Source organism: Corvus cornix, chromosome 11, assembly GCF_000738735.6.
Source record: "Corvus cornix cornix isolate S_Up_H32 chromosome 11, ASM73873v5, whole genome shotgun sequence".
NCBI lineage: Eukaryota > Metazoa > Chordata > Aves > Passeriformes > Corvidae > Corvus > Corvus cornix.
In genome coordinates, this window is record NC_046341.1 from 870,200 (window position 1) to 883,203 (window position 13,004).

Sequence of the window (13,004 nt, forward strand, 5' to 3'; positions counted from 1 at the left end):
TGGGTAACACACCCACAAATCCTGCTGAGGAGGTGGCAACTTCCAGCGTCTTTGCTTTGGACTCTTGGCCTCACCTCCCTGGGGCAGCCTCTGTGTCTCCCCCAGTCCCTCAGAGACGGGATCCCGGGCTATGGAAGCTGTTCCCTCGGTCACAATTTGGAGGCTGGGTTGGGCAGCTCTGGAGATGCCCTTGGAAAAACCATCACAAGACTTTACACTGCAAAATGAAAACTTTCATTGTTTATTCTCGACTGCAGCTGTTTACAGAAATATAGTTGCGAGTATACAAATGTCCCAATAGAAGCAAAATATTTTTATTTTTTTTAATATTCAACAAGTTATCACAGGAGAGCTAAAAACATAGATGCAAATAAAATATCCCCTCATAGACAAACTGAAAACACCGGGAATCAGTGCTTGGAAAACCCACCTACGAAAGCCATATACACAGAACTGCACGAAGGAGTATCTGGTGCTACTTTCACATTGCAGGACACAGAAGAGGCAGCTCAGCGGTCGAGGGTGCACCCAGAACATCTGGCAAGCAGGGGAGAGCCCACCAGAGGTGCAGGGACAGAGAGAGAGGTTGGAGCTCTGCTCTGAAGGGGTTGGAGCTTAACTCAGCATCAGCTCAGATGGGAGTAATTCAAACTGCCTCCTTTTATCCAGAATAAAAAGGCTGCTAAGGATACTGGAATGTGATCCCAGTTCTGCAACACCCAAAGAGCCACTTTCAAACAGGAACGTCCCCCTGGACACGTTATCCCGACGGGCAGCCATGGTCCTGCCCAGGACACTTGGGGCAGGTCCCGTTCCACGGGCAGCTCCAGGGCCAAAACAAAGCCAAAGCCATTTACCTGTCACATGAACACAGAACCCTTCCCTCATCCCAGAGGGATGGAATGTGTCACAGAGGCTGCCGGGTGTGGGAGCTTTGGAACCTGAACAGAGGGGTCAGTGAGCAGGGAATCCTTGGATTCCTCACCCTGTCCCCACACAGTGAAGGTTACCAGGAAATTTAAAGAAGTGTAACAGCAAAAATGACAGATCTCTGGAAAAAGCAGGGCTCAGCCCAGCAAACTCGAAGAGAACAAATGAGGACATTGGCTCTCAGTGTGGTGGAGGTGATTTAAGAAAACCTGTACCAGGACAACACTGTCTGATCCACTCATGACAAATTCCAGTGGAACGTGGATTTGGAATGAAAAAGTCATGGTGGCCACAATACACTATTGATTTTATGACCTGATTTAATGGCTGGAGCTGGGCAAGGGGAGGTTTAGGCTGGATATCAGGAAAAGGCTCTTCCCCCAGAAGGTGCTGGGCACTGCCCAGGCTCCCCAGGGAATGGGCACGGCCCCGAGGCTGCCAGAGCTCCAGGAGCGTTTGGACAGCGCTGCCAGGGATGCCCAGGGTGGGATTGTTGGCGTGTCTGTGCAGGGCCAGGAGCTGGGCTGGGTGATCCCTGTGGGTCCCTTCCAGCTCAGGATGCTCCATGATTCTACGATCCTTAGGATTTAATTCCTCACACAACCTGCAAGACAGAAATCAGCACAGTTGTGGCAGGTTCCTCATGGACAGAATTCAATGGGAGCTTCACTGGCTTTCAAGGAGTTCTCTACATTTTGACTGCTGCAGTAATGAGTCAGTTAAAAAAAAAAAAAACCTCAGTTTACAGACTCCTGCCCTTATGGGAATAAAGAGGAATGGCAGAGGAGCTTCCCCTCCCTGACCCAGCACAACCAGGGACCCTTTGCTACACAGTAACATCCAACACACCTGGCTGGTGTCAGCCCAGCCCCTCTGGGGGCCACCACCAACCCCTGCCTGCATGAGCTGCTGCCAGACTGGGGATGCAAAAGGCTCTGGGGTTACCCAAGGGAAGCCGAGGGATGCTCAGGTCTGCAGGAAGCCCATCCTCAGCCTGGGTGTCAGTTCTATTCTAAACCACATCTGCAAGTATGAACTACAAGATATAAAAATACAAAAGTGGCCACATCTGCTTCCAGCCCACGGATACCAGCGAGGTTCCCAAGCAGAGCAACTTCTGGAGCCAACGGTACCAACAGGGCCACACATCCAGGACTGAGAGGTGTGAGACAGCTACTTATGAGTTACTACAAAAACCTACTGAGGAAAAGGAGTATTATTTCATGTTTATAAAAATGTAAATATAACAGTATTCTATGCATGTGCCTACTATTATTTATATATAATAATCTGACTCCTCTATATACATATATATAATCCTAGAATATACAGGCAGTGTGTATTTACATCCCTATACAGATTGGGAGAGGAAAAGCCTCTCCTCCTGTGTAACCCCCCGGAGTCCCCCACTCCCCTAGAGAATTCCACCAGTTTCCCTTTGCAAGAGTTTACCCCCTGCAGCATTCTTCCTTGTTTCTGACACGTTTATCCCATTTCCAACGCTGACCCTCTCCCGGTGCCACGGCACAGACGCCCTGCCCGGGGCACCATGGCCACTACAGCTGGCACAGCTGGTCTGAGCAGGAACACAAAGTGCTCACAGTCAGCCCCAAAGTCTAAAAAAGCCCAAATTAAAACAAACCCCCTGAACAAACACAGCATCCCAGTGCTGCTTCCTTTTAGCTTCTACAGAATGGAGCTGCCCCGAGACCCTGGAACACGAAACCACCAACTCCCTGAAACTCAGTTTTGCACTAATGACAAGTCACCAGTGACCAGCATTTGCTCTTCTCACCTTCCACCCACAGCTCGGAGCATGCCAAGCAATTCCCTCTCCTCTCTCCTGCTTCTCTCTCTCAGATCCATGTCCGTGCTCCCTGTGCTCCCAAAATGCCCCTGGAAAAGGAACCCAACTGTTTGCCAAGCAGAGGCATGAGAAAATAGGAATGAAAATCCATTCAGACATATTTTCCTTTTATAAATTAGATACTAAATCAAAATCTCAACAGAAACTTTAAAAAATAAAGTTTGGCTCATTCAGGTGAGGGGAATGTCCACTGACACAGCTGCCCAGACTTGGTGCTTCCAGTAAAAACCTGCCAAAGTTATGTTTAACTGCTCATGCCTTAGTTTATCTTACAACTATACAGGAAGCAACCACCCTGTCAGTGATTAGAAGTAATCATAGTCACTGATCAGACACTGGACATCCACTTCAGAACAGCCAGCCTGGAATTATTTCTTGAACTAGATTTGTGTTAAAATAAGAGCAAAGTGTTTGGCTTGCTGCAAGATCAGGCAGTGAGGAGGCAATTAATAACAAAACAACTGTTAATTAAGCACAAAGCACCAGTAACTCCATGCCAGAGGAGCTGTTCAGCTCCAACTGTGCGTTAAGTGTTGTCTCTGTGGTTTCTGGGTGGGCTCTGGGCAGACTCAGGGTAAAAGCTGAGGGGATGTGGTGGGGGCTGGCAGGTCCCTCTCCCTCAATTTTCACCTGTGCCCACAAATGGGTGCTCTGGGACCCCCAGCGATGCTGGATTTACAGACTGATACCTCAGGAGCCTCTCTGCACCCAAAGGGCCCAGACACGATGCCAGTGCTCCGTGTGCTCCTGGAACACAGGGATCATAGAGAAGCTCTGCTGCCCAATCTCAACTGCTAAATATGCCAGAAGTGAATGTTCAGGCCCCTGGTAAAACACAGATGTGGCTCAGGCTGTGCTCCCTGCCATGACACCCTGCAGCCTGTCCATGAGCTCTTTTGGGGCTGATCCAACCCCTCCACCCTCGGAGCCGCTGCCCGAGCACGCGCCAACCGCTGAGCGACCTCTTCAGTCACACAAATACTTTTTGTAACCAAATCACATGTTCAAAGTGTTGTACATTTAAACATTGACCTAAAATGAACAGGTAAATTTAACACGAGGAAAGGAAGGTGTTTCCAGAAGGGAAAGCTGGGATAGCACAGCCCTTGGTTGGTTTTTTGTGGTTTTTTTTCTCTCTTCTCTTCATAAGCGACCTCAAATGCCCACAATTCAAACATACCCTTCCCTGGAGCTGTGGCAGGCTTGGGATGAGGATCTCTTCTGGGCACTCATCCTGTTCCATGGAGAATTGGTCCCTGGTGACTTGGCACTGACCAACGAACGGATACAGCCCTTCGGAACAATGAGCAAACTGAAGCAGCACACGAGCGAATCCATCGTTCCTGTCACTCCTTCTGTGTGTGACAGCCCCAGGTGACACCCAACAGCTCATCCTGGGACACTGATCCTGCAAACACCACCAGTTCCTTTCCCAGTGAGTGGCTATGGACTTCCACAGCCCTCTGGACGTTGTTGGGTCCATTGTTCTCAGCCTGAGCAGCCCCACACAGCACCTGGGCACTGCTGGGGGCTGCTGCTTTCCTGTCGTGAACCATTACAAGATGTTGTTAATGTTTTGTCTTAGCAGGGGAAAAAAAATAAAGTACAGAAAGAAAAAGTCTGGGTCGGGGTTAAAGCAGCTCTGGACATGATGCAGCGGGGAATTCTTTCTGTCCTGATTAAAATTTCCAACGTTTGAGCATAATCATAAATTAGGAGTTAAAACACAGAGGCGCTAGTATTAAAATATTAAATAGGCAATGAGAGTGAAGAAAAGCTGAATGGCTCATTCTGAGGGAAACCCCAATATTTCATATATTATATAATCCTAAATGCCTCTGGGTTTCCTTGCTAGGCTGTGAGTGAGGGACACACCAAACACAGAGCGAAGCTTCTCGTGGCCAGCTGGACCAACACTGCCTGATGGAATGGCGAGAGATGAACACGTTATTTATGTTGCAAAAAGTACTTAAATACTCAATAAAGACATAACAAACCCCACCCCACCCCACTGTTATCAGACGCCACGTTGTGGTAGAACATCAGACAAACTCACAAATTTACCACAAAAATGTGTGGCAAAAAGAATATTTTATATATATGTATATATATAAATTTTTTATATTTATGCCAATGTACTCACTCAGTACAAATAGCAAAATAGTTATACCATTTCCTAAATACAAAATATAGCTTTCCAAAAAAATGAAACACACATTAGATATAAACCATCCAAAACTTGAACGATTGAAAACTGTATTCAAAATTAAATGACCCAGAGCAGGTCTCTTTCTGAAAAGTTCCCTTCATATCGGCAAGAAGCCTTACTACTGAAAACGTAATTCAATGCCTCTCAATGAGAGAGAGAAAGAGAGAGACAGAAAGAGAAAGTGAACGTCGTGACAGACCAACAAACGGGGGAAATCCAGGAAAACCAACAAAAACTCTACACGGCTCAACTACGCACACGAGTTAAGGGGAAAACACACAGTAAACAGACTCGAGGAACTTAAAAAAAACCATTTACAGACGGTTCTTTTGTTATTTCAAATAACAAAAATGAAAAATGACGTGATACCAGCTACACTCTACCGAGGCGGAACGGGCGCCGCAGGAGCGGCTCGGCTCCGGCGGCAGCGGGAGGAACACGGATCTGAACGAGGCTGTAGTGAGAGATCACACACTGTCCGGAGAGTTGAAGCACCTAAAAAATCCTCATGCCTCACAATACACCTGCGTGGTCTGGAGTGGGTTGTTTTTACATTCGGTAACATCAGTCAATGATTTATTCTTTAATTAAACACGACAATCTAGAAACCAGACTTGGGGCTCTGTGGTAGAAAAAGGAAAAATCACTTCAGAACTGCAATGAGCTCCATGTGCTACAAAGATGCAACAGCTCAGGATGAAGTGATGTTTTAAGAAGGCTTAAAAATGATGCAATTTGCCCCCTACTTGGAGTAAAGCCAAGCTTTTTCCATCAGTCACAGCTGGAAGTGGCGGGTTAAGGGGGATTCCTGCGTTTAGAAGGTGGTGGAGACATTGCTTCCTCTCTCCTTAGTCCTTGATTATTTGTCAAAGCTTCTACTGACTAAGCAATTTACTGCCAACGATTCCTAAAAGCTGTTTCTGAGCTTTAAAGCCAGTAGGATATTTACGTCTTTTTTTAAAAACACAATACAAAACTGAGGGAGAGAAGGAAAACCATGGAAAGAATGAAAGGGAGAAGGCTGGTTTGGGAACAGCTCATGAGGCTTTACAGAGCTCTAACCCATCAGTCAAGAGCGGGAGACACAGAGGAGTCCCTTCCTCAGCAACACAGAATGCTCTTTTCAAGCTGAAGGTGTTTTAGAGAAGATTTTAAGATCAACTGGAAGTTCCCCTTCATTTCTTCATTCTGTAGAGCCACCAAACCCTTGCTCTATGTACAGCTCCACATAAGGGATGTGGGAAACCATTAATCCCATTGTCAGATGGGAACTGGTTATTACAGCAGCAATTCTCTGCTTGGTTATTACAGTTAACAATACTTGCAATTCATAAAGGGTGGGTTTGGCTCTCCCACTCCGTGTCAGCCAAGAGATCCCTTCACTTACTGACCGCTGAGTCACAGCTCGGGGCAGAGGCAGCTGCTGTTTCTGCTGCACGAGCTTCCCGAGGAAAAAGAGAGGATATGAAGAAGGAATAGGAGGGAAAAAGTAAACGTGGTAACATGGATTACCTTCCAACAACAATAATAACTGACCAGATATGCTTTAAATTCCAAGAGCCCCCACAGTAATGAGGTTTAGGAATCCGGTAACAGCCCAACCCCACGCCCCAGTAACACAAAGCATAACTCCTCAGCATTATTGGCACTATGGAGCCCAAACTCCATGGTCATGGCCTCAGGTCTGCCACTGGCCACGCGTGTGCTCTTTAAAGAGGCCACTTTTCCACAGAAGCAATTGGTTCCACGCAGCCTAATCCAGAGTTGGAAGGTCTGAGAGGATCTGGGGAATCGTCGCTTTTTTTTTCTTCACGGAATTTCTGCATGAGAAAACAAGCAGAAAAGTCAGCCATAACTAACCACAGTTCCCTCTTCCTTCTGTGCAGTTGCTTCATCTTCAGGGTGTTCCTCATGAGCAGGCACTGAACCGGGGGTGAGGAGCAAGAGAAGCTCTGGAGAGACTCCCAACTCCATATACAAACCCTTTTAGATTAGAGAATGAAGTGTATCACTTCAGTGAAAACTCAAGAGGGGATTTAGCTCAAGACCAGCCCCAAGTTCCACAGCACAGCCTACACTGGACTCCAGAGTCCTCCCGGTTCTTGGTGCTCATTTGTAGTCAAGGGCTCTTTCCCCCCTCTGAAAAAGACACCTTCTAAAAGCAGAGTGTCTCCTAGCAACAGCTGATGCTGTCAGCTGTTTCTAACACAGACTCAGCATGTGGCACACTCAGGAGCTGCCACATTCCACCAAAACTTGTTCTCACATTACATTATTGTAACCCGGGGGAAGAGTTCAGAACAGTTCAGACTTGAGGTGTTATTTACTCATTAAGCCTCACGTTTTTAAACTACAGTCATGTTTCGTAAGGTTTTGATCTGCCAAGCTGTCAGTGATCCACTCTCCTCCCCAACAAAGCACCAGACTGTCACAGCAGATGACAAAACGTATGAAAATTGAACAAAAGTCTCAACTGTTTCACACAAATTCTGACCTCTGACTGGTTTTAGTAACTTCATTCTGGTACTATAGTCTTAATTCAGCCTCACTGGTGTTTTAGCTGGCCTCTTAAAGCACAGTCACACACTGCAAGGTACAAATGGGCTGAACAAAGCTCCTGTGTGGCAGGAAAGAACCCAGAGACCCAAACTCACCACTTACTTGCCTAATTAAAATGAGCCAGCCATGTTGTTCCCCTGGTTCTGCAAGGACACGAGCAGATCATCTATTTTCTCCATGTTCTGGTTGGTGGCCATGGCTGAGGGCAGCGGCGGGGTCTCGGGGAGCTGCTGGGACAGGAGCGCCGGCACCGCGGGCTGCGCCTCGCCCTGGGGCTGCCCGGGCTGGCCCATGGCCATCAGCTCCTCCGGCAGCGCTGCCGGCCCGGGGGGCAGCAGCTGACCACAGTCTGGGGGACAGAGGGACAGCTCAGTGTCTTGGCACAGTCCAGCAGTTCCCACAGCAAAGCACCCAGCTACGACCACGGCCCACCACCAGCTGTGTGCCCTGTGAGAGCTGCTACAGCCTGTTGTAAGCAACACCTGCACCTCTCACTGCTGGGGCTCACAGGCACCCACAGACCCATGCACACAGAGAAAGGCTCTCCATCCCACAGAACTGCTCATGGAGGCTGGGTCCAGAGAGGCTATGAGGAGAAGTGCAGGTTTGTACAGCTAAGTACACTTTAACACATTTCTGGACCCTATAGCTTCTAAAGTCCTTGCTTTCCTTCAATAACGTGAAGAAAGCCAACGTGTATTGCAGAAACCAAAAACAGGAAGAGAAATGCTCTCTTAAGAGACCACAATCATTCCTAGATTAGACATTAGGGAGAGATCCTTCCCTCTGAGGGTGGGCAGGCCCTGGCACAACGTACCCAGAGCAGCTGTGGCTGCCCCTGGATCCCTGCAAGTGCCCAAGGCCAGGCTGGACACTGGGGCTTGGAGCAGCCTGGGACAGTGGGAGGTGTCCCTGCCCATGGCAGGGGGTGGAACAGGATGGGCTTTAAGGTCCCTTCCCACCCACACCATTCCATGTTTCTATGGCAGCTCTCTATCCCGAAAGCTCAGCACCAGGCACTGGTCACTTACTGTTCTGGATGCCGAACAGGAATATTCCCGATGTCTGCTGGGATGAGGCAGGGGAATTCTGCAGCTGGTTGATGGCACCTCCCGCTGTGTTGTGGAACAGAGGAGCCTGCTGCTGGGGAGGAGAAGCAGTTCCTGGCATTCCTGCCATGCTGTTTTGGGAGGAGTACATGGGGGACTGCTGCAGCTCCGGCTGGCTCATGCTGTTCTGCAGGGCAGACATGGAAGCTGAGGAGATGAAGAGGGTGACTTGTTGCTCTTGAGAACTTGGGGATCCTTGGACCAGCTGAATCTGGGGCGAGTTATGGAAGATGGTTGGCTGCTGTGCTTCGGCCTGGTTGGAGCCAGGATTCTGGAGAGGAGACACTGTGGTCTGACTCTGGAATTGCATGGGCTGCTGCTCCTGGTTCATTGAGGCCATGTTGGACTGTGGATGAAAAATGGACTGGCCTTGTTGCTCCTGATTGGTAACTGGGTTTTGATTTGGATTGAAAATCATGTTCTGCTTTTGGGAGGCCATTGTACTCATTGCATTTTGATTGCTGAACATCATGTTCTGCTGCTGCTGCTGTTGCTGCTCCTGAGCTGGGGGGCTGCTCTGGATAGCAACAATTGAATGCTGAGGCTGGAAGATGGCCCCTTGTTGGTTCTGAGGAATGGAGCTGGACTGGATGGAGCCCAACGACACTTGGGACTGAAACAAACCCTGCTGAGCAGGCTGAGTCTGGGGCTGCTCCTGGGGAAGCATGGAGCTCTGGATATGAGAGATCTGTGTCTGCTGCTGGAAAGAAGCCTGCTGTTCAGTGTTTGTTGCTGTCTGAAGAGGAGAAATGGGATTTGGGCTTGTAAAGAATGACATCTGCTCTTCCTGAGTGGCAGGGTTGCTCATGGAACTCTGGGAAAGGAACATGTTGGCAGACTGCTGGTCTTGAGGCACAGAGGAGCTCTGCAAGACACCCATGGCATTCTGTGAGTGGAACATCGGGGGCTGCAGCTGGTCAGAGGAATTAGTGTTGGTCTGGTTGTGGACGATGGAATTTGAGCTGTGAAAAAGGGATCCTTGTGTTTCCTGGGATATATTCTGAGTGTCGCCAATAGGGTTCTGAGAGTGGAAAAGCTGAGCTTGTGAGTGTGGAGACTGTTGGATGAAGCTTCCCGACTGAATGGACATCATTTCTCCACCTTGCTGGAACAGACCCCCGCCCTGCTGCTGAGTCCCACTGGCCTGGACACTCATCATGGTCTTAGTAGATGAGAAGAGATTAACCTGGGACTGACTTTCCCCACTGTGCTGCATCTGAACCATGGTCTGAAACACAGAGCTCTGCATCTGTTTACTCTGCCCCGAGGCCTCTTCTCCCTCAGCAGAGCTCGATGGCTGGAACATGGCAGGGCCGTTGTTGGAGACCGGCTGCTGTGCAGGGGCGGCTGCCTCGCTGCCGGACACCCCCGGGGACGAGGAGAACAGCTCACACTGCATCTGCATGTCTTCACTTGTGGATAAGCCACCCATCATGTGAGACGCCTGCTGGTACACCGGGGACTGCTGCAGGGCTCCGTTCCCCGACGTGGTGGAGGAGAACAGGTCCGACTGCATCTGCGTGGCCGCCTGGCACATGTTCTGCTGCATCCCCATCACCATCGCCGCCGACGTCTCCATGGCCTGCTGCTGCTGCTGCTGCTGCTGCTGGTTGGACAGGGCACCTTCAGGCTGGGAGTGAACGTTCTCAGCTCGTCCAGGCAAAAGGTTCTCCGGTCTGGAATGGACAGCTGTGTCTGAGGAGGAAAATATCCCAGGATTTACGCTGTTCTGTATCTGGCTGACCTGCTGAAAGATATCTGCATTCAGCTGATCTTGGACATCCTCGCTGCTGTCTGAGCCCGAAAACAAAACGGAAGATAACTGCTGCTGAGCTTCCAGAACCTGCTGCACCAAGTCAACGTTCCTGTTGCTGCCCGTGGCGGTGTTGGTGGGGAAGTTCCCAGCCTGGAGCTGCTGGATGGTGTTCTGGAGCTGACTCACGCCGCTGGCCGACGAGAAGATGCTCGAGGAAATCTGCTGCTGCAGGGCCTGGGCCGGCTCCGAGAGCGTCGGCTGCTGCTGCTGTGAGGCATCAGCCAGCTGTGACAGAGTCACCACTGTGCCATCCGACTGCAGCACCTCCCTGGGCTGCGAATCCCTCGTCTGGAACTGTGCAGCCTGCTGCAGCAGGGCATCGCTGTTCTGCAGCTGGCCCGGGGTGGACACTGCGGAGAAGCTGCCGGGCTGGGAAATGTCCTGCGTTTGGATCGTGCTCAGGGTCTCTGGGTTGTACACCTTGGGCTGGATTTGCTGCTGGTTTTCGCTTTCAGAAGGTAAATGGGAAGCAGAAGTTGATATGCCAGACATGCTGTTTTCCAATGTTTGTTGAGTTGACCCAACCACATTTGAAGCCTGAAAAGAGCAAGGCATTCAGTAATTTATAAACTTACTGGGGTTATGCTGATACAACTTCCCCAAATCCCCGATGTCCAGGGAAGATCAGAGGAAGATGTGAGATGTGAAAGCCAGACACACCCAAACCAGTAAGCAAATGATTAGCAGTGGAAATGCCACTTCAAGGATGGAATCACGGCACAATTAATGAAAGCAACACTAAGAAGTGATTAACAGAATATTCTTACAGTAATTTACTAGTTCTGTGTCACAGGACAAAACACCCCATTGTAATGTCACTAACCCATCAATCTGTCTGGGTGCAGCAACCAGGTGAGTCATCTAAGGAAATTGTCTGTTTTACTCATGCTCTGTGACTGTGTTTTGCCCAGACTGATCGTGGACATGGCACTTTCCCTGTCTATTACTCTTCTCCACTAGCAAAGCATAGACCAAGGAGTAGAGGTAACTCAGAGTCTGAAAGCTGCTGTGCTCAGCCCCCAACAAACTCACCGGGAGCATGGGGGGAGAGCATTTTTCTGTACTTACTTCCATTGGAGCCACATCTTCATTCTTGATCATACTGCTTGGCATGAGTGGAGTTATCAAGGCACTAGGAAGAATGTTCACCTTCTCCATGTTACAGCCCGTGGCCTTCACTGCTGCAGCCACAAAGAAAACAAGAAAAAGAGGGGCAAAAGATGGGTAATACCCATCATTCCATAACTCCTTTTAAGTAAATTAAAGAATTGTTCTTCAATGTAAAGCAACAGATCTCCACGCTTTAACCAAATTTAAATCTTACAGCAACGTGGCAGTAAAATTTCTGCACTTGTGTATAGAGTGAGGAAGGACAGAACAGACCAAGTACATACAGCAGATAAAATCCTCTGACCTCTGGTTCACAGTCAGCCTGGAATAGAACAGGCACAGGAATGAACCATCAGAGAGGAGCTAACACAGAGACCCCCATGAGAAGGTAAATTCAGCTTTATTGCATAAATTAACTGAGGACATGAAGGAACAGCAACAGCATGCTGTGTTCTGAGGAGCAGCAGCTGTTCTCCTGGAGCAGTTGGGATCTTCCCTCCGTTAAGCTCCACACTAAATTAGATGGATGTCAGGCTTACCCTGTATATAGTTATTATTTTCCTCATCTTTTCAACCTGGCTACTAGAAAGCTCTTACCAGTGCTTTACCAGTTTGTTTCACTGCCCTCCATATTTTTGTAAATTTCTCCCCCCAGGTACTCTCTGCAGGTTTAAACTCAGCATATCTTCTATCATCCTCCCTAACACTTGTAAAGTCTCTTGTAAACCCAGCCCTGCCAAGACCCAGCCTTAACTCCAACACAAGTCCATGGTCTCACCTGCAGCCAGAGTCCTGTCCCACTGTGACCCCAGTGCTCATCTGCTCCCTCCAAGCTGCTTTTCCAGAGCAGCTCTGGGAATTCCCAGGCATCTTTCTGCACCACCAGAATCTGAACAGGCAACTAAGAGACATTTCCTTCCTTGACTTCATTTTAATACTGGAAGGATCAAGTCACACTTAGACAAAGAACAGGTAAACCTAAAACCTGTTCCTCTGGAAGAAAAGGACAAACTTTGTCTGGATAAAGGAAAAAAATCCTCACTGAAGGGGATAAGTTGCAATTCCCAGAATTAACATTTTTAACTAGTCCCACTGAAAGCTGAATTATAAAACCTATAAAAACACAGCTTCTGAAAAACACCACATTGTCACATTTGTTTTTCAGTGCTCAGCCCTTCCCCACCACTACTTTAGATGTGTTTTTGCTTAAATTAACACTACACAGTTTCTAATTCTTCGCATTAACTGCGATCTTATGCTTCCTTTTTATTCTTCACTTGCAAACATACTAAATAAAGATTAGACTGCAGAGCCTAATGCATGAAAAATAAAAAAAATCAGTATTATTTTTGCATTTTTTTTGTTCTATATTAGCTTGTACTAAAATACACTGATAGGAATACT

General features: G+C 48.5%; 1 protein-coding gene across 9 annotated transcripts in view; it reads right to left on the bottom strand.

The window, feature by feature from the left end:
* Positions 1–1,622: 1,622 nt before the first annotated feature.
* The window catches only part of NFAT5 (nuclear factor of activated T cells 5), a 57,077-nt gene continuing 45,695 nt past the window's right edge, over positions 1,623–13,004 (bottom strand). For 6 of the 9 annotated variants that reach the window (XM_039558454.1, XM_039558459.1, XM_039558458.1 and 3 more), the window contains 4 exons: positions 11,559–11,671; positions 8,597–11,027; positions 7,668–7,914; positions 1,623–6,826 (listed from right to left, as the gene is read on the bottom strand). In XM_039558454.1, coding sequence (XP_039414388.1) covers positions 7,676–7,914; positions 8,597–11,027; positions 11,559–11,671 — 2,783 coding nt within the window. In that variant the 3' untranslated portion in view covers positions 1,623–6,826; positions 7,668–7,675. Of the gene's footprint in view, positions 6,827–7,660; positions 7,915–8,596; positions 11,028–11,558; positions 11,672–13,004 lie in introns of all 9 variants that reach the window. The other 3 variants (XM_039558457.1, XM_039558455.1, XM_039558456.1) reach the window with 3 other exon arrangements.